At 41.3% G+C, this 26,255-nt stretch overlaps 1 protein-coding gene across 1 annotated transcript in view; it reads left to right on the top strand.

Annotated features, from left to right (window-relative positions):
* The first annotated feature begins 17,642 nt into the window (after positions 1–17,642).
* PARM1 (prostate androgen-regulated mucin-like protein 1) overlaps positions 17,643–26,255 on the top strand; it is a 127,235-nt gene continuing 118,622 nt past the window's right edge. The window contains exon 1 of the mRNA XM_006059649.4: positions 17,643–17,935. Within this exon, the coding sequence (XP_006059711.2) occupies positions 17,893–17,935 (43 nt within the window). The 5' untranslated portion in view covers positions 17,643–17,892. The remainder of the gene's footprint in view (positions 17,936–26,255) is intronic.

The raw sequence follows: 26,255 nt of genomic DNA, 5'->3' as shown, positions 1-26,255 counted from the left end.
GTTACAACAGAATGCCATAGACAGGGGGCTTATACACAGCAGGAATTTCTTTCTCAGAGTTCCAGAGGCTGGGAAGTTCAAATTAAAGCACCAGTAGACTTGGTATCTGGGTGTAGTTAGATTTAAATTAAAGAATATTTCTCAGCATAGTAAAACAGGGTTCACCCTGGTGGCTTCAAAGATCTCTTTTACCCCCATGGTTTGATGAAATAGCTCACCTTCATGTGAAGTTTACTATGTGCCAGGTACAGTCTAAGCATTTTGTAAAGGAAATTCTGTAATGTGATTCTATTAGTAATGCTTTCTGAGGGTCTACTGTGTGCTGGCTCCAGTTACAATTACTACCTTCTCAATCCTTAAAATAATCTGGCAGAGGGGCTCTATTACTCTCTTTTTAAAAGTAACAAGTAAGATTCTGGAAAATAAAAGGCAGCTTTAGGGCTTCCCTGGTGGTTCAGATGGTAAAGAATTCACCTACTGTGCAGGAGACTCAGGTCTGATCACTGGGTCAGGAAGATCCCCTGGAGAAGGGAATGGCTACCCACTTTAGTATTCTTGCCTGGAGAATTCCATGGACAGAGGATCCTGGCAGGCTACAGTCCATGGGGTCACAAAGAGTCAGACATGACTGAGTGACTAATACTTAGGAAACAGTGCTGCTGAAGAAAAGAGTAGGGCTTAGGAACAGTCTGGCCTCTGTCACTTAGTTGATGTGTGACAGTGGGGAAAGCCTTTTAACTTGTCTGAGCTTTAGTTTCTTCATCTCACAAAATGGAAATACTAAAACCAAATAGGCTATTTTTCATCTGATATAAAATAATCACCTTGTTAGAAAGTAGAAGTTAGATCAACAAATCTCATTCAGTCGATGATCTTCAACCTGTCCCTGACCAGGACTGGAGCAAAATGGTGCAACCAAAACAATCTGCCTTGTCCAAGAAAACAAATTTACAGAACCTGGAACATAATAGGAATGTAATCACTAGTAGCAATTATAACCATTGCTTTTGTTATACACAATGGACCAGGGGAAATAAAGGAGACCTCTCTAGTGAGTAATTCTCTCTTGGGCTGATAGGTATTCAGCTGGTTTCTCCTAATTAACTACACCTAATCCAGTCTGCAGATGGTGATTGCAGCCATGAAATTAAAAGAAGCTTACTCCTTGGAAGGAAAGTTATGACCAACCTAGATAGCATATTGAAAAGCAGAGGCATTACTTTGCCAACAAAGGTCCGACTAGTCAAGGCTATGGTTTTTCCAGTAGTCATGTATGGATGTGAGAGTTGGACTGTGAAGAAAGCTGAGTGCTGAAGAATTGATGATTTTGAAGTGTGGTGTTGGAGAAGACTCTTGAGAGTCCCTTGGACTGCAAGGAGATCCAACCAGTCCATTCTAAAGGAGATCAGTCCTGGGTGCTCTTTGGAAGGAATGATGCTAAAGCTGAAACTCCAGTACTTTGGCCACCTCACGCGAAGAGTTGACTCATTGGAAAAGACTCTAATGCTGGGAGGGATTGTGGGCAGGAGGAGAAGGGGACGACAGAGGATGAGATGGCTGGATGGCATCACTGACTCGATGGATGTGAGTCTGAGTGAACTCTGGGAGTTGGTGATGGACAGGGAGGCCTGGCGTGCTCTGATTCATGGGGTCGCAAAGAGTCAGACACAACTAAGCGACTTCACTTTTACTTTTCATTTCATGCATTGGAGAAGGATATGATATGATGTCACTAGTAGATATGATAAGTATTTCAAAGTACCCAAGTATCCAAGGCTTCTAGATACCAGGTGACATAGGGGCTCCCGTGATTCATTGTTAACTAGTTTTCATTCTTCACGAGCTCCTATAGATGTACAACACGGTGCGCCCACACTCAGTCTCTCAGTCATGTCCATCTCTTTGTGACCCCACGGACTTCAGCCAGCCAGGCTCCCCTGTCCATGGGATAGACAGGCAAGAATTTTCAGGCAAGAATACTGGAGTGGGTTGCCATTTCCTACTCCTAGGGATCTTCCTGATGCAGGGATCCAACCCACGTCTCTTGGATCTCCTGCATTGGCAGGCAGATTCTTTACCACTGTGCCACCTGGGAAGTCCATCAGTCAATCAGTTCGGTAACTCAGTCGTGTCCAACTCTTTGCGCTGCAAAGTTGGAGTTGCACTCCAACTCCCCATGCACTGCAGCACGCCAGGCTTCCCTGCCCATCACCAACTCCCGGAGCATAGTCAAACTCCTGTTCATCGAGTCAGTGATGCCATCCAACCATCTCATCCTTTGTCATTTCCCTTCTCCTCCTACCTTCAATCTTTCCCAGCATCAGGGTCTTTTCCAATGAGTCACTTCTTCGCATCAGGTGACCAAAGCATTAGTTTCAGCTTCAGCATCAGTCCTTCCAGTGAATATTCAGGACTGATCTCCCTTAGGATTGACAGGTGGGATCTCCTTGGAAAGCCTGTTTAGTTCAGTTCAGTTCAGTTCAGTCACTCAGTCGAATCTGACTCTTTTCAACCCCATGAATCACAGCACACCAGGCCTCCCTGTCCATCACCAACTCCCGGGGTCCACCCAAACCCATGTCCATTGAGTCGGTGATGCCATCCAACCATCTCATCCTCTGTCATCCCCTTCTCCTCCTGCCTTCAATACTTCCCAGCATTGGGGTCTTTTCAAATGAGTCAGCTCTTCGCATCAGGTGGACAAAATATTGGAGTTTCAGCTTCAACATCAGTCCTTCCAGTGATTTTCCAGGACTTCCAGTCCTTCCAGGACTGATATCCTTTAGAATGGACTGGTTGGATCTCCTTGCAGTCCAAGGGACTCTCAAGAGTCTTTTCCAACACCACAGTTCAAAAGCATCAATTCTTTGGCGCTCAGCTTTCATTATAGTCCAACTCTCACATCCATACATGACCACCGGAAAAACCATATCCTTGACCAGACGGACCTTTGTTGGCAAAGTAATGTCTCTGCTTTTTAATATGCTGTCTAGGTTGGTCATGATCTCAGTTTTCTGAATGTTGAGCTTTAAGCCATCTTTTTCACTCTCCTCTTTCACTTGCATCAAGAGGCTCCTTAGTTCTTCTTTACTTTCTGCCATAAGGGTGGTGTCATCTGCATATCTGAGGTTATTGATATTTCTCCCAGCAATCTTGGTTCCAGCTTGTGCTTCCTCCAGCCCAGTGTTTCTCATGATGTCCTCTGCATATAAGTTAAATAAGCAGGGTGACAATATACAGCCTTGATGTACTCCTTTTTCTATTCGGAACCAGTCTGTTGTTCCATGTCCAGTTCTAACTGTTGCTTCCTGACCTGCATACAGGTTTATCAAGAGGCAGGTCAGGTGGTCTGGTATTCCCATCTCTTGAAGAATTGTCCACAGTTTATTGTGATCCACACAGTCAAAGGCTTTGGCATAGTCAATAAAGCAGAAATAGATGTTTTTCTGGAACTCTCTTGCTTTTTCCATGATCCAGCAGATGTTGGCAACTTGGTCTCTGGTTCCTCTGCCTTTTCTAAAACCAGCTTGAACATCTGAAAGTTCACAGTTCATGTAGTGCTGAAACCTGGCTGTGAGAATTTTGAGCATTACTTTACTAGCATGTGAGATGAGTACAATTGTGGGGTAGTTTGACCATTCTTTGGCATTGCCTTTCTTTGGGACTGGAATGAAAACTGACCTTTTCCAGTCCTGTGGCCACTGCTGAGTTTTCCAAATTTGCTGGCATATTGGGTGTGGCACTTTCACGGCATCATCTTTCAGGATTTAAAATAGCTCAACTGGAATTCCATCACCTCCATTAGCTTTGTTCATAGTGATGCTTCCTAAGGCCCACTTGACTTCACATTCCAGGATGTTTGGCTCTAGGTGAGTGATCACACCATTGTGATTATCTGGGTCGTGAAGATCTTTCTTGTACAGTTCTTCTGTATATTCTTGCCACCTCTTCTTAAAATACAGTAATTAAATATTCTTTGCCTATAGTAATTTTTACCCAAATCTAAGAACTGTCTTTCAGAAGGGGAATGAAGAGAAGGGAAAGGAAATGGGGAAAAAGAATAAAGTGGGATCAACATGACCCTACTAGTTTTGGTTCTAATCAGAGGTGCATGTATGTGAAAAAATAATAGGACAAAATATTTAAACCAGAATCTGCCATAGAATCAGAGATGCATCATTGCCCATACCAGTAAAGGGCAGCTGCTGAAAGTCTGTTCATAATTAGCAGGCTTGTTCCTAGTCTGACACAACAACAGGACAGCTTGCAAAAGAAAGACAGAGCTAATCAGGTCATGCGAACTATCCTCATTAGCTTCACATTCCAGGTAGTGCTGAAACCAATGTTTGACTTGAAAGAACCATCATTTCAAACAACTCTGAAAATATTAGTACTTTAATTTGTTTGCCTACTAAAGAATGCGTGCATGCTCAGTTGCTGAGTCGTGTCTGACTCTTTGTGACCCCATGGACTGTAGCCTGCCAGGCTTCTCTGTTCATGGAATTTTCCAGGCAAGAATACTGGAGTGGCTGGCCATTTTCTACTTCAAGGGGTCTTCCCAACCTTAGGGATCAAACCTGAGTCTCCTGCATCTCCTGCATTGCCAGGCAGAGTCTCTACCACTGAGCCACCTGGGAAGCCCCTCTACCAAAGAACAACATAAATAAAATGATATATTAGCCATCATCTTCTTTTGGTTACCAAATGTCCTTTGTTTTTATAAGTCAAGGGGATTTCACATATGATGTTGTCTTTGTTTTTTTTCTTATTTCTTTAATTTTGTATCTATATAAGATGATGGACGTTCACTGCACTTACAGCGATAATCATTTCATGATGTATGTAAATCAAATTGTTAGCCTGCACACTTTAAACTTATATAGCACTATATGTCGATTATAGCTCAGTAAAACTGGAAGGAAAAGAAAATAAAGCAAAACAAAATAAAGTCCCAGACTGGAAGGGGTACAGACACTCCTGGCCACATTCCATTCAAGAGGACTGATCATTTGCACCTCTGAAAGCCAATACCACACATGAAAAAGAGCTCAATTTTTTAGTGAGCAACCAATCCTTGGGTCAGGAAGATCCCCTGGAGGAGAAAATGGCAACCCACTCCAGTGTTCTTGCCTGGAAAATTCCATGGACAGAGGAGCCTGGTGGACTACAGTCCGTGGCATCAAAAAGAATCAGACACAACTGAGCATGTATGCACTCATCAATAACATATAAGCCACCACAAACATATAATTAGCCAGTATGAATAATTCAAGCTAAAACAACCCTCCCTGCCAAAGCCTAGAAGCCCAAATTCTTTGGTCTGAACTTCTCTAATTATACAACCTACTTCATTTCCAGTGTGAAATCAAGGTTCTGTTAAGACTTTCCTTATACTGATATTTTAAATTATTGAGTAAAGTCCACAAATTTCGCTTTAGTTTTTGCAAAGCTATTGTAGCTTTATTGTGTTATTGTTGTAGCCTTAATATGTTGACTTATAGTGGAAATGACTAGCATGTTTCAATGTTGCCTTCACTGTCTCTTCTAATGGTCAAACTTGTGTGCTTGTGTCCAACTCTTTGCAACCCTGTGGACTGCAGCCTACCTGGCTCCTCTGTCTATGAGATTCTCCAGGCAAGAATCCTGGAGTGGTCTAAACTACATGTGTGTGTGTGTGTGTGTGTGTGTGTATAATTAGCATCAAGGAGAGGAAACAACACAAGGATCTCTTATTTCAGTGAACTCTTATCATATCTAAACATGAAAATTACTAGCTAATCACTTTGGGTGTTTTATAAGCACAAAACATTAAAATATTAGCAAATATATGCCCAATCTCAAGTGGAATAAACAGAAAAAATATTGCAAGTTATATTCAAAACAAATTTATTGAGGATCATAGTTTTATTTCAATATCATATTGGAAAACAGATCCTTGTCAATAGAATCCTATTTTTACAGAATAATATTCCTGTGAAGTCCCATTGAGTTAAGAAGAGGGTGCAATACTCACCATCAAAAGTAGGTGATACTGATTGTGTGATGGTCGCTACTATAGTGACTAATTCAGCTCTCCTGAGTAATCTATATGCTCTCATATTGCAATATAGAGGTAGTTGTTCATGTCACCCCTGTTGATCACACGGTGAATGCCTCACAGAGTAGGTTTATCAGTATTTTTCAACTAAAGGAAATTGGGTTGACCTTATAATTTGTGTGGTCCTATTTTCCTTCCAGACAAGTGATTTGTTACTAATGTAAGGATAAAGTAATATGAGAGTCAATTTTAGTAAAGAAGTTACACTGCTATAAGTTTTCTAGCATGAGCTCTGTTTAGGATGGCAATAATATCAAAATTGGTTAAATAATGAGAGTAGGTTTACAACACTATTAACATTCCAGTGATTACCCAAAGGGTCTATTTTTATTGGCTTGAAAGGACTCAGAGCCATCCAAATAATTTCTATCCCCAAACACTGTAGAGTCATCTTCATGAGTCTTCTTAGTTTTAGTTTTTTCACTTCTCAGGCAGTAGCATCTGTTTTCCTGGGGGACTTCCTAAGCCAAGGGGTAGAATTTGACTCATTCACCTAAGGGTCTTGTGTAGGGTCTTTAACAACTAAAAATGGTTAGAAATCATTCTTGTTGAACCTCCTGGGTGGAGGGTTCTGGCTAGAGAAACAGAGTTCTTTTGTCCCTGCTACTCGAGGGGATCGCTGATTCTGAAAGCCTGATGTTGGAATTTTCCTTTTATTTTGAACTACCTATAGCTTTCAAATAAACTCAGTTTTTTGCCTAAATTATCTAGAATCAATTTCTGTAAATTGAAACCCAAGAACCTGGCAATACAAGGACTAAAATTTGTGATCAAATAGTCACCCAAAGACAAGATATTTCTAGGATTTGACTGGGTATCATTTTTACATCTTTAAGAGTTGAAGGGTTCTACCAAGTAGACACAGATGAAAGAAGGTGTGTCAAGTTCAAAGGATTTATAACTATGTTAACAGCCAAAGAAATGCCAAATTCAGTCAAGCCACACAGATGGAGATGAAGATTTCCATAAGCAAGGTAGGGAAATGACTACATAGATTAGCAGACAAAACTCTTTACATTATGAAGTCCTTCCAATAATTGATATTGCAAACCAGATTCCAGTCATCACCTCTACTAATAACCTTGGCTGTTACTATATGTGAGAAAATACCCCTAAGGTGCCTTAGGATTTGGCAAATGTTTATGTAGTAAGTGGGCTTTCCTGGTGGCTCAGTTGGTAAAGAATCCACCTGCAATGCGGGAGACTTGGGTTCAATTCCTGAGTTGGAAAGATCCCCTGTAGAAGGGAATGGCTACCCACTCCAGTATTCTGGCCTGGAGAATTCCATGGACTATATAGTCCATGGGGTCTCAAAGAGTCAAACACGACTGAGCAACTTTCACACAAACACACACTTATGTAGTAGGTAAACATAAAACTAGAAAGATTTAAAATTGAGTTTTAAATATTTCAGAGAATGATATATAAAACAAACCCATTATAATAATAATCATGGCTTAGGAATCTGTACATATTTTGTATTTTGTGTACTACTACTGTTTCAGAGAATTTGGCCTATTAGTATAATTCATTTCATAATTCTATTTTAAAATACATCAATATGTAATTTAGACTGGTGATTTTAAATAGAAAATGTTTTAGTGTTTGTATTATCAGAATATTTAAAAGAACTTAAGAATCACTGGTATTTTCAAATTTAATTTATTAGATTTAAAAGAATGTTTAAGAACTCAGAGAGGTTTTGTTCATTAAGCCTGACAACAGAAACACCTAAAAGGAAAATAAAAATATCTCATTTATAATTGCAGTTTAAAATATATCAAGATGTTTAACTTGCTTTGTATAGAAGGCTATTACTCAAACTTTAAAAATAACTTATAAAATTGACTTATTAATGATAGAATAAAATTTGTAAGCTGAGTACAAAAATTTCAGCATTTGTAACTTCAATAAATACAGTAGTATTTTCATACTCAAAACAACTCCCCCTAAATTACATTGACAGAATCCATAAGGATGGATGGTAAAGGGAGAGACATTAGGACGTTAGTTTCTAAGCCAATTGTGTTAACCATGTTAACAGTGTTACATACAATGAAAATGTATTATTTACATCCTACGTAATACAAATGATTATTGGATCAAGTCTTCAAATTTCTCCTTGGCTTTCCAAACACATGATTTTTTCCTGTCATCATATAAAACACTTAGAGCTTATATTTATTCTCCTGAAACAACTGGTCTACGACTTTCTCAGGAATTCCATATATGCACAAAGGCAGGAGAAATTACATTCAATTAAAGGGCAGAATGAAGAGAGTACCAAATTAGAAGTTGTTTGAACTAAGTTTAAGTTTCTCTCTGAACCCAATTTAACTACAGTTTGGGACATAGCACTTAACTTCTCAGTGCTATAGATTCTTCACCTGTGACATGCAGAGAGTAGACAGTATCTCCAAGGTTTTGCCCAATTCCACTATAACTATTAATTGCGTTAATCATATAAATCACTATCATAAATATTTTATCACTCAAGAAGAATTTAGACTAAAGATATGAAACATCATGCATTATGATTAATCTGTTAAAATAATTTTAGAAACATCATGACATAAAATGAATATATATCAAAGATTTTATTTATCTCCTTATTAAATGAGGAAACCAGTAAGGTGCTACAACTAATTCAAAGAATTTGAAATATCATACATTTAAAACAGATAAGAAACAACGAGATGAATTTATAAACAGATGCAAAATTGGTAAAACTGGTCAATATCCACAAAGTGATAGTCAATTTCACACTACTGGACATAATTTGCATTTCTGTGAACTAAAATTGGTTTCTATTATTTGAGTTTGGTACATATTTTTACAGTTCTACAAAGTTGCAAAATAGTCAAAATGAAAGTGTACATTCTGCAGCACCTCCAACTAAAGTTTATTCAGTAATTCCTTTTATCCATTTCAAAATATTCCTCAGTTCAAGCATAAACAGAGCTGTCAAGACAACTTTGTGGAGGACTAGAGATGGTAGAAGATAGAAGTAAGGGTTAGTTCTCTACATCTGTATTCATTCTCAGACAACTGAAGTATGATTCTATACTCAAGTAGAAAAATGGACATGAGAAAGTTCTCAGGAACTTCCCTGGTGGTCCACTAGCTAAGACTCCACTCTCTCAATGCAGGGGACCCAGCTTTGATCCCTGGTCAGGGAATTAAATCCCACATGCCGCAACTAAGAGCTCACATGCCACAAGTAAAGATCCCTCATGCCTCAACAAAGATCAAATATCCCTCATGCCACAGCAAAAACCCAGAACAGTCAAATAAGTAAATAATATTTATAAATAATAAAGGGCAAAAAGCGTTTCACTTAAGAACTCCCTTCAAGAAGAGTAAAAATTATTAATTTTGTTCAGTCTTGATTTGAATATGTATATTTTTCATATTTTAGGTAAATAAATGGCAAGTATGCATAAAACCTGTTTGCTGCATGGCAAAGGGGAGTGACTGTCTCCAGGAAATGCGATTATGTGATTACCTGAGTCAAGAGCTGAGCTAACCACTTTTCTGTGGAAGACAATTTTTACTTGAAAGAACAATTGACAAACTGTGGTTATTCAGACCTGGATATTTGCACCACATTTTTTCCATGATGTTTGACTGTCACTTCAAGGAAAACTATAGTATTTGGTGCAAATGGTAAGATTCAAGCTTTCCAGTGAAAATTAGAATTCTGCCAAACTTGTATCTTTCACCACTAATGACAGCTTCCCAATATTTAAAGACTTTTTTTGATGATGTAAGTGGAGATATTAACAAATACAATTTCTGATGTTATATAAAGAAGTGTGTTAATTTGAAAGGGAAAGTGAAAGTTGCTCAGTCATGTCGGACTCTGCAATCCCATGGACTGTAGTCCATGGAATTCTCCAGGCCAGAATACTGGAGTGGGTAGCCTTTCCCTTCTCTAGGGGATCTTTCCAAACCAGGGATTGAACCCAGGTCTCCCACATTGCAAGTGGATTCTTTACCAGCTGAGCCACAAGGGAAGCCCAAGAATACTGGAGTGGGTATCTGCATAGTTCAATGAACCGATATTTTCTATATGAACAGTGCATGATATCACAAAATCACCCATGGGTAAAAGATACATTCAAAGTACAAGATAAACCAATGGATTTTAATGTAACAGAATATGAAAATTTTATTGAGATGCTTTCAGATTCCACCTTGCTGCTAACTTTTAGGAAATTACTATTTATAGAGTTTGGGTGCAGTACAAAAGAATAAAACCATAATTTCTGAAAAGACCTTTAAACAGTTTTCAGAGTTCTTAATTTTAGGAGTGCAAAGGGATCCTGAGACCAAAATGTTTGATAAATGCTGCTCTGTGTACAAGTAGAATTTTAGGGACAAGCTATATTGTCAATGGAGAAGGCAATGGCACCCCACTCCAGTACTGAGTGGTAAGGAATCACTAATATTACACTGACGATTGGGGAACTTCCACTGTGGTCCAGTGGCTAAGCCCCTGTTCTCCCAATGCAAGAGACCCAGGTTTGATCCCTGGTCAATAAACTATATCCCACATGCTGCAACTAAGAGCTTAAATGCTGCAACTAAAGATCCTGCATGTTGCAACAAAGACCTGGCACAGCCAAATAATAAATAAATGAATATTTTAAAATACATGGACAATAGGGAAGATTTTACTATGAATATTCTTTTTTTATCATCATTCATACCAAATATAACAAGTATTATTATTAAGGCTCTGCCCTGACTAGGGTCTGTTCTAAATGTTTTTCATGCATTCTTTAATAATATAAGGATTATAAGTCCTTACAATGATCCTTTTAAGTAAGGTGTCATTATTATCATCATCTTCACTTCATAGAAGGGAAAACTGAGATCTAGAGAGGGTAATGAGGGTTAGAGGTCATGCAATCAGCAAGTCTGAGGCTTCCAACTACTCCACTATCATTAAGAAAGTCCCACCAATATTGCTCTGCACTTCTACAGAACGTACGCATGAGGCAAGGCTAGAGACTGGGCCCAGTGTTCTACAAACACACTGCCCATTATGAAAGCTGCTAGAGGAACTAAAGAGCCTCTTGATGAGAATGTAAGAGGAGAGTGAAAAAGCTGGCTTGAGATTCAGCATTCAAAAAACTAAGTCTATGGCATCTGGTCCCTCACTTCATGGCAAATAGGTGGGGAAAAAGCGGAAGCAGTGACAGATTTTATTTTCTTGGGCTCCAAAATCACTGCAGATAGTGACTACAGCCATGAAATTAAAAGACGTTTGCTCCTTGGAAGGAAAGCTATGAGAAAACTAGACAGCATATTAAAAAGCAGAGACATCACTTTGCCAACAAAGATCTGCATAGTCAAAGCTATGGTTTTTTCAGTAGTCATGCACAGATGTGAGAATTGGACCATAAAGAAGGTTGAGAGCCAAAGAATTGATGCTTTCCAATTGTGGTGCTGGAGAAAACGTTTGAGAGTCCCTCAGACTGCAAGAAGATCGAACCAGTCAATCCTAAAGGAAATCAACCCTGACTAGTGATTGTAAGGTCTATTGCTGAAGCTGAAGCTCCAATATTTTGGCTAACTAATGCCAAAAGCTGACTCATTGGAAAAGAACTTGATGCTGGGAAAGATCAAAGGCCAAAGGAGAAGGGGTGGCAGAGGATGAGATGGTTAGACAAAGGCACCAACTCAGTAGACATGAATTTGAGCAAACTCTGAGAGATAGTGGAGGACAGAGGAAGCTGGCATGCTGCAGTGACGAGTGTTGCAAGGTGTCAGACACGACTTAGCTACTAAACAACAGCAGCAACAACAGTCATGTTTGGTTATTTAATATTCAGCATATGCCTAGTCTGGGGACTTCCTTAGTAGTCCAGTGGTTAGAATTCCACACTCCCAATGCAGGGGGCCTAGGTTTGATCCCTGGTCAGGGAACTAGATCCCACATACCCCAACACTTTTCATGCCACAACTAAAAAAAAATATCCTGCATATAACAACTAAGATCCAGTGCAGCCAAATAAATAAATAAAATTAACAGCTTTAAAAGTTTATACAAAATGTGTCTAGTCTGAACTGAGATATTATAGAAGTATAGAATAAACATTGTACTGAGAAGCTTTAGAATGAGAAAAAGAAAATAAAATATCCTATTAATATTTTGCTTTCATTACATGTTGAATAATATTTTATTTGGATACATCAAGTTAAATAAAGAATAGCGTTAAAATTAAATTCATTTGCTTCTTTCTCCTTTTTCAAAATATGACTTCTAGAAATTTAAAAATTACATTTGTGATTTGTATTGGACAATGCAGTATAAACTCAGGTTTTAGACTTGTTTAAATAAGAGGTTTCATTGTGTGTATCACCTCCAAGAGGCCAGTTTCTTCCTTCCTGGGATATTTTAAGGGTTTCTTCCTTAATTAAAATAAAAAGCTAGTGACAAGTGGTTTGGTATCCTTAAAGAGCTCACACAGCTTCAAACAAGTTTATTTAAATAAGGGAAATAATCATGTTTCATCAAGCCCTTTTTCTGTTTTGTTCTGGTTTTGTTTTTTCATTTTTTTAAATTAATTTTTTAATTGAGGGATAATTGCTTTACAGAATTTTGTTGGTTTCAGCCAAACATCAACATGAATCAGCCATAGGTATACATAGGTCCCCTTCAACCTCCATCAGGCCCTTTTAAAACTGCCTTTGTTCAAACAAGTATTTTTTTGGCAAAGTTCCAAGGTCTGTTTCCCATATTGCATCATTGCCTTTAATCTTTTTATCATTAATATTTTAAAAAGGAAATTGGAATTAAAAAGAGAGAAGCAAAGTTATGTAATGAAATACATAGCAGAACCCACAGAGGTATTTTTGCAATGCAACTTAGGAAGAGAAATGAAATCAAGACAAAAAAAGAAAAAAGAAAGTGAGTTGGCCAAAAGCTTCATTCGGAAACATTACAGCTTATGTTGAAACCGAATGAACTTTTTGGCCAATCCCAAATATCAGGGTCTTGAGGCTGCTGCATTCCTGCCTTTGGGAGAGAGGGGGTTGGAGGAGGAGCTGTCAGAGACCATTTAGAACTTCCTCCTGGAGCTCAGATGTAACAAGAGTAGAAATGCCCAAGGCACAGTTCAAGTTTCATAACTGTGCATATGAAGAAATTGTCACACCAGCATTAATATTTTCTCCCTGTACTTTAGATCCCAAAATGATGCTTAAACATACCTCAATACTTTGGCCAACTGACAGTGAAGAACTGACTCATTGGAAAGGATCCTGAAAGACTGGGAAAGACTGAGGGCAAGAGAAGGGGGCGGCAAAGGATGAGATGGTTAGATAGCATCACTGACTCAATGGATATGAGTTTGAGCAAACTCCTGGAGATAGTGAAGGACAGGGAAGTCTGATATGCTGCAGTTCCTGGGGTCACAAAAAGTTGGACATGGCTTAGCGACTGAACAACAACAAAGTTTCTTCTTTAATAATAACCTACATTTATTGGTGCCTAGAACATCCCAAGCATTTCACATATGTAATCCATTTAATCTTCACCGTGTCAGAAAGAAACCAAGGCCACAGACGTACCAAGTAACGTCAGTTAATACATGGAATGGCAGGGATTAGAACTCAGCCTTCAGGGATCACGGGCTAGACATCAGAATTCAGCCTCTAACTACCTCACCACCTCTCTCAACTGAGTTATTCTGTCTCTACTTGGCCATGATGAATCAAGAGTCAAGAGCTGACACTTCCATATTACCTAATATGCATTATCTGACTTAATCTATAAATTATGATAAATTCAGGGTGTTGAAGACTAAGTCAGCCAAGGGTGATTTTTTTTTTTAATATCGAAAGTCTACAATCCTAGAAATGCATTTTAACAGTGATCAAAAAGAGTGGAAGTCAGTCAGAAGCAGGCTTATCTTAGATTTTATCCCAGAGGAGCATTATGAAAGAACCAGGAAATCTATGAAGAAACTGGCTTTTGCTATAAGATGTGACTAAGAGGTTACATGCAAATTCCATCCTTGATCCCACTGTGAGGAGTGCAAGTCTCCCTGCTTTTATATCTTAGCATCGTTTGCTTTCCTTCATACTTAAACTTTCGTAAAGTATATCTCAGTCTATTTATTTGCAAAATCTGGATAACCTTACACAGTGTAAAGTTTAGACAGATTACTCAAAATGCTTGAAACAATTCCTAACATAACATAGAGAAGAGACTCAATAAATGTTAGTGGGTATTTATTATTTATAGTATTTCACATAATAAAGTGTTGCATATATTTTGAGTTCTTTTTTATTCAGTTCAACAAACAACAACTATAAAACAGTTCACTCATTTCTCCCATCCCCTTTCACTTTAACCTAACAAATTACCACATATATTTTGGGGATCATTCAATGCTTGACTCCTCACTTCTAGAATATAAGCTTCCTGGTGGCAGGGACCCGATAAGGCAATGGCACCCTGCTCCAGTACTCTTGCCTGGAAAATCCCATGGATGGAGGAGCCTGGTGGGCTACAGTCCATGGGGTCGCTAAGAGTCGGACACGACTGAGCAACTTCACTTTCACTTTTCACTTTCATGCATTGGAGAAGGAAATGGCAACCCACTCCAGTGTTCTTGCCTTGAGAATCCCAGGGATGGGGGAGCCTGGTGGGCTGCTGTCTATGGGGTCACACAGAGTCGGACACAACTGAAGTGACTTAGCAGCAGACTTAGCAGCAGGTGGCAGGGACAATTAACCACTGTGGCACACATCACAACCATGAAGAATGTGCTTCCTGGTGGTGAAGAATCACCTGCAATGCAGGAGATGCAGGAGATGTGGATTCAACTCCTGGAGAATAAAATGGCAACCCACTCCATTATTCTTGCTAGGAAAATTCCACAGACAGAGGAGCCTGGCGGGCTACAGGGTCACAAAGAGTCAGACATGACTGAGCGACTGAGCACACCATCAATAAAATATGAGCAGGACAATCACTTCCAGGTGGAAAACATAAATGCTGCACTCAGTTCTCCTCCTCAGGTTTTCCTGAGTGTATAAGACAGGGAGTACAACACTGAATCCTGATGTAGAAGACATCTGCTCTGGGGAGTAGCTGGATCCACAGCCGATGATGATCAGAGAGAAGTAAACCTCTATTGTTTAAGCGTCTGAGCAATAAGCAATAATGGGGTGGTTTATTACAGCAGCATAACCTACCTACATTTACTATTCCAACACATTTCATTCCCACAACCTAGTATAAGGTCTACCACCTAGTAAGTAATCAAATACATTTTTACTAAATTAATAAATCAAAAGCTTTAATGGTTGATAAAGACTCATTTTAGTTAAATTATTTTCAACTCTATTCTGTATACAATGAAAAGCTTTGGAAATTTTAACCAGTTCACATGTGGGGATCATAATCTGCTGTTGCTAAGTGACTTCAGTCGTGTCTGACTCTTTGCAGCCCTATGGACTGTAACCCTCGGTTCATGGGATTCTCCAGCCAAGAATACTGGAGTGGATTGCCATGCTGGGTACCAAACCAGCATCTTAGATATCAAAGCCAGTCACACATGCTTTGCACTACTAAGGGTCTCCATTAAAGTTTTATTGAATTTCAATTGAATAATTTTTTCTGTGAAGTGTTTTTGAAAAATATTTCTGTCACAGAGTCTCTTATTTAAATGACCCTATCTAAAGGCACCAGAGCCTTACAGAACGTGCTTGCAGAACTCTGTGTGTGGTCCCTGCCTCCCCACCAGTCACCACACAGATGCAGAAATTCTTCATAATCACATAGATTACACTAGAAACCAGAAGGACCTGAAGGTCAAAAACATTAAGACAACTTGTTTAATAAATTGAATTTGCAGTTTCTCTGGTCAGGGAGGAGGAAAGGGGGATGGGCATTTGGTTACTTATTTCAGCAAGAATCAATACATTTACCAAGACAAAAGAAAAACCATGAGCTCAGTTTAATCTGATTGGGGAAGCATGACAAGCTGTAATCGTGGTAACGGTGGGGTCAGGCAGAGGAACTGATGTCATCACAGAAAAAGTCATGAGATCCAAGAGAATGAGAAAACAAAACCTGAGGCTCTGTCTGGGAAATGAGAAAGAAGTCACAGAAAAAAAAAAAAAAAAAGTTGCCCTCCAGCACTACTCATGGTTCTGAGCAAATCAGTTCTTTAGAACACTCCTTAATTCCTGCAGCATGCCAGCTCTAGTGTCCAGGGGACCACGCTCAGTCACTTCGGTCGTTCCAACTCTTAGAGACTTCATGGACTCTAGCCCACCAGGCTCCTCTGTCCATGGGATTTTCCTGGCAAGAATACTGGAATGGGTAACCATGCCCTCCTCAGAGATCTTCCCAACCCAGGGATCAAACCTGTGTCTCCTGCATTGCAGGCAAATTCTTTACCACTGAGCCTTCCAAGAAGCCAGCCTAGGGGACCACCAGGCTCATAATAACATAGATATTGGGAGGTGATCTGGCATCAGGTCTGATAGAAATGTAGAAATAAGCAGGTCTAAGGTGGTGGGAGGATAAGTGAAAGGTCAGCGCTGACCTGTGTGAATACAACAGAAACTCTGGGCCTTGAAGAGAGAGTACAGGGATGACCTGGGGTCCCTAGGCAGGCATCTTATCTCTACCATTATCTAGTTGTATGAACACAAGCAAGTACTTAAACCTCTCAGCACTTTCATTTTCTCCCCTGAAAATGAAGATATAACAGTGTCACCTGAAAGGATTGTTATGAAAACTTGATTTGGTTAATACCTGTACAGCACAGTTGTCCAACACACTGCATTTCTCAAGAAATGACAACCTTTGCTATTATGCCGTGGGACACAAACTCGTGACTTGTGGAATGCAGTCCTTACCAGTTCTGTGTCCCTGGGCACAATACTTACCTTCTCTGTGCCTTAGCTTTCTCATCTGTAAATGGAGTAATAATTCTTGTGTCATAGGGCCGTTAGAAGGCATCATGATACACCTTGTAGGGTTCCTCGCTCATAGTTATCCCACGATCAATGACATTGCCTGACCTTAGTATTATTTCTTCTGTTAACAGTAAGAAGCTGAATAGGATTTTGGCTCAGGCACCAGGAAATGCAGTGGGGCTGAATAGGAGTGAGGGTTTAAATGTATACACAGAATATTTGGGGAAATGAAAAAAAGAAAAAGGCTCTCATATTTGGAAAAAAGTGTATGTGCTTAGAACGGTGGGGTCTTGGCCCTTCGAGGTGACACCTAAGATGGCATACGGTCACCAAGGTTGTAACTCATGTAAGAAACCTGAGATAAATTCCTGAGAACAGAGATCTGCTCTCACTTCTTTGCATTCCCTTAGTTCCCAGCACAGTGCTAACGGCCCCAAACATTTGCTGAATCGGGTCAGAACTCGGGTCTCGCTCCCTGACTGTCCAGCAGAGGCCGCCCTGGGCCGGGACTCTCGGGACTCGAGCGCCAGGAGAGGAAAGGCCAGGGGTGGCCTTGTCATCGCCGCGGGGCCCGGGTGGGAGGGGTTTGGCGGCGGCTGTCGCGGCGGCGGAGGCGGCCCCGGGCTCCGGCGGCTGGGATGGAGCAGAAGCGCGCCGGGCGCCGGAGAACGAGCAGCTGACGGAGCCGCGCGGCGCTCGCCTCGCTTCCCCTGCCGCCTCCCGGGCCGCCCGGCTCCCGCCGCAGCCAGCGGGCCGAGGAGAAGCTGCCCGCGCTCGGGGGCGCTCGGTCAGTCCCGGCAAACTCTCCCGCCGTCCGCGCCGGGCTCGGCACCGAGTACCAAGGTACCATGGTCTGCAAGACCCTCTTCGCTCTCTGCATCTTCACGGCAGGTATTTTGGGGCGCTGTCCCTGGCGGAGGGGTCGGGCGCGGTATGGGACCCGAGGTCAGGGCTGGGTTGAGAGCTGAAGCCGGGGGATCGGGAAATAAGTCGCCGCGCGCGGTTGGCAGGAGTGGTGCGAGCCTCTCGGGTTGCGCAAAGGTATGTGCGCACTTGGTTTTGGGGTGATGCGCGTTTTTGGAGATTCTGTGCCGAGGCGGACCGAGGGGTTGACAGGGTTCTTCCCGCCGCAGCTCGCCCCCGCAACAAACTCCGGGCTTTGTGAAACAGGTGGCTGCCCAACGCGTTTGAAGCCAGGCTTGACGACACTGGGGTTTCTCGGGTCTCCGAGCACACCATGCCAGAGTTGGGCATCAGACTTCCTGACGCGGTTCCACCCAGAGAGGGATGAGAAAGAGAAGCAGGCGGGGGATAGCATCTGGAAAAGCGTGAAGTTTTGGCTGCGCACCTGGCCGGGCTGGTTTGTGTTCCCCGAGTTTTGGTGGGCTCTGTCTCCGCGTCCTTTCCTATTTACGCATGAGGCTGGTGCGGCAATGACAGCCCCGCTCCCCCCGGGCTCGAGCTTCCGATCACCGCTGGGGAGTTACCACTTCTACCTTGTGGCCCCTCGGCTCCCCAGAATCCGTGCCCTCTGGCTGAAACTGTTAACTTGGCAAAAACTAGCATTCTCCTGGTTCCACCCCTGCCCCTCCGGCCGGCTTGGCTTCCCCACGCGCGTATTTCTCTGGACCACGGACGGCAGCGGCCTCTAAGCAGGGGACTGGGGAGAGAGGAGCCCGAGGATTGAGCTTGGCTTGGTGGGGAGATGCAGAAAGGCGCTTTGAGTCAGAGATTGGGGTACCCAGTTTTCCTAGAAAATGCAGGCCGACAAGGGACAGGCATAGGAGGAAAAAGCCGCCGAGTGCGCGGACGCCGGCGTGTTTAAAGATAAGAATGTCCCAAAGCCACGTCCATACACAAATCATTTGACTCATGCTTGTGGAACGTGTATATATATTTTTCGTCCTGAATTGCTTGGGTTCTTGTAATCATGGACACAGGTCATCACAATCCCATAAAAAGAAACTAGGGATTTCCTGGCAGCTCAACAAAGGATAATGCAGTTTTGAGGAAAAGTTTCCCAACATGAGGCTACAGAGAGTCTTCTTCCTCTACTTGCCGAGCGCCTCAGAAAACTGTCTTTTCTCTGGTGTCTGCACGGTTCGGAGCGTCCGCAGCCTTGGCCAAGCTGGGAGCGCACGGATCCCTGCAAGTGTGACAGCCGAGGGTCCCGGCATTGCCAAGAAACGTTTATGAAATGACAGGGAAGGTGCCTTCCATTTTCCTCGCTAGAAATCTTTTCATGAGGCTCGGGGCTCAGAAAACCGTCAGTTAGCCAGTAGAGCTGGTAGGTAGGTTTGTTGGCTAATTTTATTTAGTGACTTGTCTTTGTTTTTTTAATTTCTTCCGGTTTTTTTGTTTGTTTGGTTTTTTAAACAACTCTAGCAGTTGGCAACGCTGGGATTAGGCAGTGTATTGTGGACACCGCCTCCTCCCCCGGACCCCCCTCCCGCCGTGGCCCCCGCGCAAGGAGCTCACGATTTTGTTTCCCTCCTTGGCCAGTTTTAGAGTTTAGCTCTGCTGTTTTTTGCAGCTGAAATCTTGCCCTTGTTCCTGGACAGAGTGAGGAGGCTGGTAGCTCAGGGACTGCCTGAGTAGCCTCATTCTCATCCTAAAGGACCTGTGTTGAGGTCAGCGTCCAGAAGATCACAGCCTCCGACTTCCAGGGCTCCCCTGACCCCCGGAGGACATAGTTATGTTTCTGGGTCCATCTCCCAAACAGAGCCTGCGGAAGCTTCATCCTTTCCTCTGAGTTTGTGCCTGGGAAGAAGTCTCTTTGGGGATCAGTGTGTTAGATTTACCTACACTAAGTTATCGGGAAAATCATATCAAAAAATGTATAAATACCTTATGAGCTTCTCTACATCCCCAAGTAGGGTGCTTTCAGAAACTAAAATACAACTTTTCTAGAAAAAGTTGGTAAAGGAAAGAGGGACTAGGGTTCTTAAGATGAAAGTGGCATGCATGTTTCAGTGGATCATTCTGGCTCCCTTGGCAAAACTCTAGCTAGTTTCACCAGGCAGTTGCTTTTTCTTTTTTTTTTTTGTTTCTTTTTTAATCCCCCCAACTTTAGTGGCTTCAGGAAATTTTCTGTAAAACTCTCAATGATACTTTCTTGAGTCAGGAATGGGGCGTAGCAGGGAACTTTGTTTTTTTAGCTTAATAAATCTACTCATTATAAATACCTAGCATTTCTTCCAACCTGTATAATGGACACTTGTAAATATCTGTGCATTGTCAACAATGCAGCAAAAGTAGACCTCTACACTTAGTTGTATTTTTAAAAGAAGGAAGAGAGAAATCTTGGGCTGTCTTCAGTTCTTCCAGAGCTGACTGTGGTAGAAAACTAGCGTGGCTATTTTACAAACCATTCCCAAACACCTCTAAGGCCAGTACTCTAGGCATACAGAAACACTACCTCTAAATTACAAGCCAGAACCTCCGAGGTTTGGCATCAGAACCAAGAGGGAAGGGAGAATGACGGGCCACAGGAAGTTTCCATCTTCATCCCTCTGTTTCCCCACTGGATTCAATTCTGTCATTCCCACCACCGCTGCTGCCACCCTCCAGTGCTCTATGGCACAATATGTTTAAAAATTCTCTCACTGAGACATCTGAGATTTACTGGAACTTTCCAAAGGCCTTTTCCAAACATTCAAGTAGTTCAAAGGAGAAACAAGCATAGATAAGAAAGACACAAAAACCCTTGACTCCATGTTTTCTGATGTGGGTTCTGCCCTGTATGCCCTTGATCTCCCCACCCCACCCCAGGGAGAATGCAGCATTCTGCCCCATTACCCAAGCTTGGTGATCAAGACCAGCAGGGCTAGATTCCAGTCTGCCACCCAGCTCGAGAGCCTATTTGTGTCTTGCGCCTGTAACATCATTCTTCAGGTGACTAACATCTCAAATGTGCTTCCTGGAAGACCCCACCCTCCACATTTATGGCTCTGTTCTCACTATAGATCCCAATATATGGAAGGGCCTTATCATAAGCATATTAAAGGAGTATCATAAATCTTACCATAAACGTGTTAAAAATAAACCCAAAAAATGCACACACGTTTAAGGCAACAGCAGGGTTGCCTATGGTTGGTTTAGAGTGGAGGTGAAGGGTGGCATGCATTGCTTTAGCCTGGTTACCTCCTATTCCCCTGAAGTCTGCGTCACAAAGGAACACATCCTTCACTGGGAAACCTACCTGAGAAGGTAGAAGTTTTCTATTACTATGGGATACATTTGTTGACACAGTATTGCAAAGTGGTGAGCACTCAAATTCTGCAGTTAGATTGTCTTGTACAAAGCAAAATTATTACCACTAAATTGTATAATCTAGGGACTTAATCTACCCATTCTTGACTTTTCTTATCTACAAAATTGAGGGACTAACACCTCATTAGGTTGTTGAAAGTGGTAAATGATTGTTCATACCTATAATGTCTGGGACATAGTAAGCACTCAATAAGTATTAGCAGTTGTTATTGCTATTATTCTGATTAATAAAGGTGACTGTGTTCAGCACCAATTAGGTCATCCTCTCTGAAGTGTATGTGTTTCTGCTTGGCCTGTGTAAATTGAAGATCTCAACCAATATTCCAGCACAGTGCCAGCTGTTCTGGCAAATCCTCATGTGCAAATTAAGAAAAGATTCAGCTGAGCCTACTAAATGCCTAATTTGAAAAGGTTAATAATGTGCCAGCTCAAATTTAGCACAACAGTCCAAAAAACACTCAGTAACAAACAGAAGTGTCACCGAAGACTTTATTTCTTCCACAAAGTCTTTTGCAAACTGATGTGTTTCAAGAGCCCAACTCGGCTAAACCTTAAGGTCAAATAAGGCTTCCCTGGTGGCTCAGTGGTAAAGAATTCGCCTGCCAATGCAGGAGACATGGGTTTGATTCCTGGGCCTTAAACATCCCACATGTCACACCACGACTATTGAGTCTGTGTTCTAAGAACCTGGGAACCGCTCTAAGGTCATGCACAACTACTGAAGCCCACACCATAGAGTCCACGCCACACAGGAGAAGCCACTACAATGAAAAGCTCCAATGAGAATCACTACACTGCAGTGAAGAGTGGACCCCGCTCACCGCACCTAGAGAAAAGCCTGTGCAACAACAAAGACTCAGCATAGCCAAAAATAAATAAATGAACAAATAAAATTTTTAAAAAAATGTTTAAAATTTTTTAAAAAATCTTTAAAAAGATCCACAAATTTTGGATAATTGAGATCAAACAACTTAGGAAAAGGCATTTTGTGGTGTATGAATGACCCAGCATGGCTCTCTCCAGAATCCAAAATCATCAGTAACGGCCAGATCTCTAATTTAACCTGATCATTTGGGCCTAATTTAGTGTTGCTTATGTTTTCATGCATTGGAGAAGGAAATGGCAACCCACTCCAGTGTTCTTGCCTGGAGAATCCCAGGGACGGGGGAGCCTGGTGGGCTGCCATCTCTGGGGTCGCACAGAGTCAGACACGACTGAAGCGACTTAGCAGCAACAGCAGCAGCATGTTTTCGTAAGAAAAATAGTGGCCAAATGTTTACATTGTTTGAGCAGATTTTCTTAAATAATAATTTTGCAGGGGGCAGGGGTAGGGAGTACAGCATTCACTGGAAACAATGAAGAGGGATGTTAAACATATTTTCAAAAGGGATTGGCTGTTTTTTAACACCCAAATGAAAGGAATCTTACTATAGCATTTACAATAGCTTTCTCCCTTTTTGAAATATCTGTTACTGAAATTGTATATGTTAGTTTAGGAAACAAATAGAGTCATCCTTCAGTATCCACAGCCTGCCCTCACCATAAAAAATCCTCAGATGCTCAAGTTTCTTATATAAAATGGCATAGTATTTGCATATAATCTACATACATCCTTCTGTATACTTTAAATCATCTGTGGTGTTGGAGAAGACTCTTGAGAATCCCTTGGACTGTAAGGAGATCAAATCAGTCAATTCTAAAGGAAATCAACTCTGAATATTCATTGGAAAGACAAGCTGAAGCGCCAGTACTTTGGCCACCTGATGTGAAGAGCTGATTCACTGGAAAAGACCCCAATGCTGGGAAAGATTGAGGGCAGGAGGACAAGGGGTTGACAGAGGATGAGATGACTGGATGGCATCATCGACTCAATGGACATGAGTTTGAGCAAACTTCAGGAGATGGTGAAGAACAGGGAAGTCTGGCATGCTGCAGTCCATGGGGTTGCAAAAAGTCAGACAAGACTTAGCAACTGAACAACAACAATAGCAAGGTTGCTTAAAATACCCAATGGAATGGAAATGCTATGTCAATTGTTTCAGGCATGCAGCAAGTTCAAGTTTTGTTTTTTGGAACTTTCTGGAATTTTTTTCGCAATATTTTCAGTCTGAGGTTGGTTGACTCCATAAATGCAGACCCCATGGATATGGAAATCTGAATGAAATGGTGTAGGGCAGCTAAACTGGGTGAGGCACAGTTCAAAATAAAGCCAATCCTATGTCAAATGCATTGCTCTGATGAACCACATATGGAAGGCCAAAGATAGCGCCGCTAGACAAAATACTGGGTGTATTTGCTTTGCTAGCAAGATATTGAATAAAACAGTTGCCTAGAAAAAATTAATGCTTCATTTAGGATATAGCAGTGGTCATGAAAAGATGTAGGCCGACAGTGGGAACCGTCATTATGCGATGATTGCTTTTTACTTGGAGTGTTAGTTGCTCAGTTGTGTCTGACTCTTTGGGACCTCATGAACTGTAGCCCACCAAGCTCCTCTGTCCATGGGATTCTCTCAGGCAAGAATATTGGAGTGGGTTGCCATTTCCTTTTCCAGGGGATCTTCCCAGCCCACGGATTGAACCTGGGTCTCCTGTATTGCAGGCAGATTCCTTACCGTCTGAGCCACCAGGGAAGCTCTAACCTGTTAACCACTTTTACTTGGAAATTCAAGGTTAATAGGTTATCATCCAGTTAATGTACAAGTAGGGTGAATCCCATAGACAGAGGAGCCTGACAGGCTACAGTCCTTAGGGTTGCACAGAGTCAGACATGACAGAAGGGACTTAGCACACACAAAGGGTTACTATAAAATAAGACTCATTTGTGTACGTAGTTCATGGCATTACATTTCATAGTCACAGCTTAAATTATTTCAGTGATGGGGATTGATGTGACATCAGATTTTCTGATGTGGGGATCTTTAAATAGTCTTCATGATCCTTTACAGCAGCTTAGCTCATTTCTTTTACCTGTTATAATATTGTTGAGACTTTTGCTATTTATAAGGTAATAGAAACCATTAAAGCAAAATAAATGATTATATAATTGTTTCCATCTGTGTTTTTCATTGGTGCAAGATAGTATAATATTGATGGAAAATAAACTATTTTAGTTTTCTTTGGGTGAGTATTGCCAGGTTTAGCAATGAAAAATACAGGTTGTCCAGTCCAGTTTGAATTTAAGTAAATATGAATTCTGAGTCTATCCCACTTAGTGCTTGGGACACACTTAAGCTAACTAATTCTTCCTTGTTTATCTTGAATTCCGATGTAATGAGGCACCCTGTATTTTGTCTAGCGGCGCTACCTTTGGCCTTCCATATGTGGTTCATCAGAGCAATGCGTTTGACATAGGATTGGCTTTATTTTGAACTGTGCCTCACCCAGTTTAGCTGCCCTACACCATTTCATTCATTCGTCACAATCTGTTCATGGGAAGAAGACACCGAGATTTCAAAGCAGCTCTGTCTCTGGAAACAACTTACAAGGTTAGGATTCAGAAGGAGCTCTCCAACCGAACATTTTGAATTGGATTGCATATCCATTCACTGTGCACTGTGGTGGGTTTCTGAACAAGTGGTGGGATTTCTTTAGCCTCCCTGAGGCTACATTACTTTACCCTCCTTGTGACCTTTCCTTCAACAACGGAAAAAAAAGTATATTGTTTAAAATGGTAGCAGTGTTCTTGCATAGGAACTGGAACTAGTAGCTTTGCAGAATCCAGCTGGCAGCTGATTAAAAAAGAAAGTTATAGAACAGCTTTGGATTTCAAAGTTCTCTTCTGTGCCAGGATTTTAACACATCTCACAAATATTACATAAGGTTTGCATAATTCCTACAGGAAAGGTCTATACGTATCACTTGAAAGCTGTGGCTCTATGAAGCCTAAAGCAGCACATTAGACAGAATTTCAAGGCAGATTGGAGAAAAAAAATCCTTGAAGCAACTAGGCTGTGCCGGAAATTTGTACCTTTATACCTAAGGCCAAATATCTGAATAGGTGATTGTTAAGTGGAAAAAAATTGTGGAAAGTTGCCAGGTGTGATATTTAGAAAATATGTCTATTCAATATAAAATAAGATGGATGATAGAATACAACTTTGATAATATCTTACACTTGCAGTCCAAATTCTGACACTTGATTTTCTTTTCTATCAAGGAAGAAATAAGGACAGAGATTTTAGGGCAGGTGTTGCACATAAAAAGAATTAGAAGAGAGGGGATTTTGTTTATTTGATTTTTCTTTTTTTTTTTTTTTTTTTGGTCATGGTTATGAACTTAAAGCTACCATTCAGGCTTCCTGCTGATTAGAACACATTAAAATATACATTACCTTTAAAATTAGGATATTCTTGCCAGGTTTGTGTCGTACAGAAGCATAATCTCATTACTGAGAGGGTTTATTCACCAGTTTGGTATCCAGGATGAGTTGTTACTGGCACTGTCTGCCCCTTATAAAACCTTTTCATTTTCCATTGGAAAAGCTTTTGTGATCCTACAGATAGACAGCAGACAGATACCATTGTACTGGCACTGAACAGTTATTTCACCATTAAACCCTCTATATTGCATGATTCTTGCTTTGTAATTTGGACTGTAATTTGGAGTCTTTAGAAAGAACAATAAAAATTATTGTGAGGATGAAAAGATGCCCTCTTTATTCACCATGCAAAAAGCTGCATGTGTTCTGTTGTTTGTTGCTCAGTGGCTCAGTCATATCCGACTGTTTGCAACCCCATGGGCTGCGGCACGCCAGGCTTCCCTGTCCTTCACTATCTCCCTGAGTTTGCTCAAACTTCTGTCCACTGTGTCAGTGATACCATCAATCATCTCATCCTGCCCTCGATTTTTTAGGGAAATGTTTAAGATCCCAGTCATTCTCTTGAGTTAAAGTAATGTATCACATTAGGAGAGGACTCAGTCCATCTCAGAATTACAAC

The sequence above is a fragment of the Bubalus bubalis genome, chromosome 7, assembly GCF_019923935.1.
Source record: "Bubalus bubalis isolate 160015118507 breed Murrah chromosome 7, NDDB_SH_1, whole genome shotgun sequence".
NCBI classification, from domain to species: Eukaryota; Metazoa; Chordata; class Mammalia; order Artiodactyla; family Bovidae; genus Bubalus; species Bubalus bubalis.
Note: the sequence above shows the minus strand (reverse complement) of the source record. Positions and strands in the feature narration are given on the sequence as shown.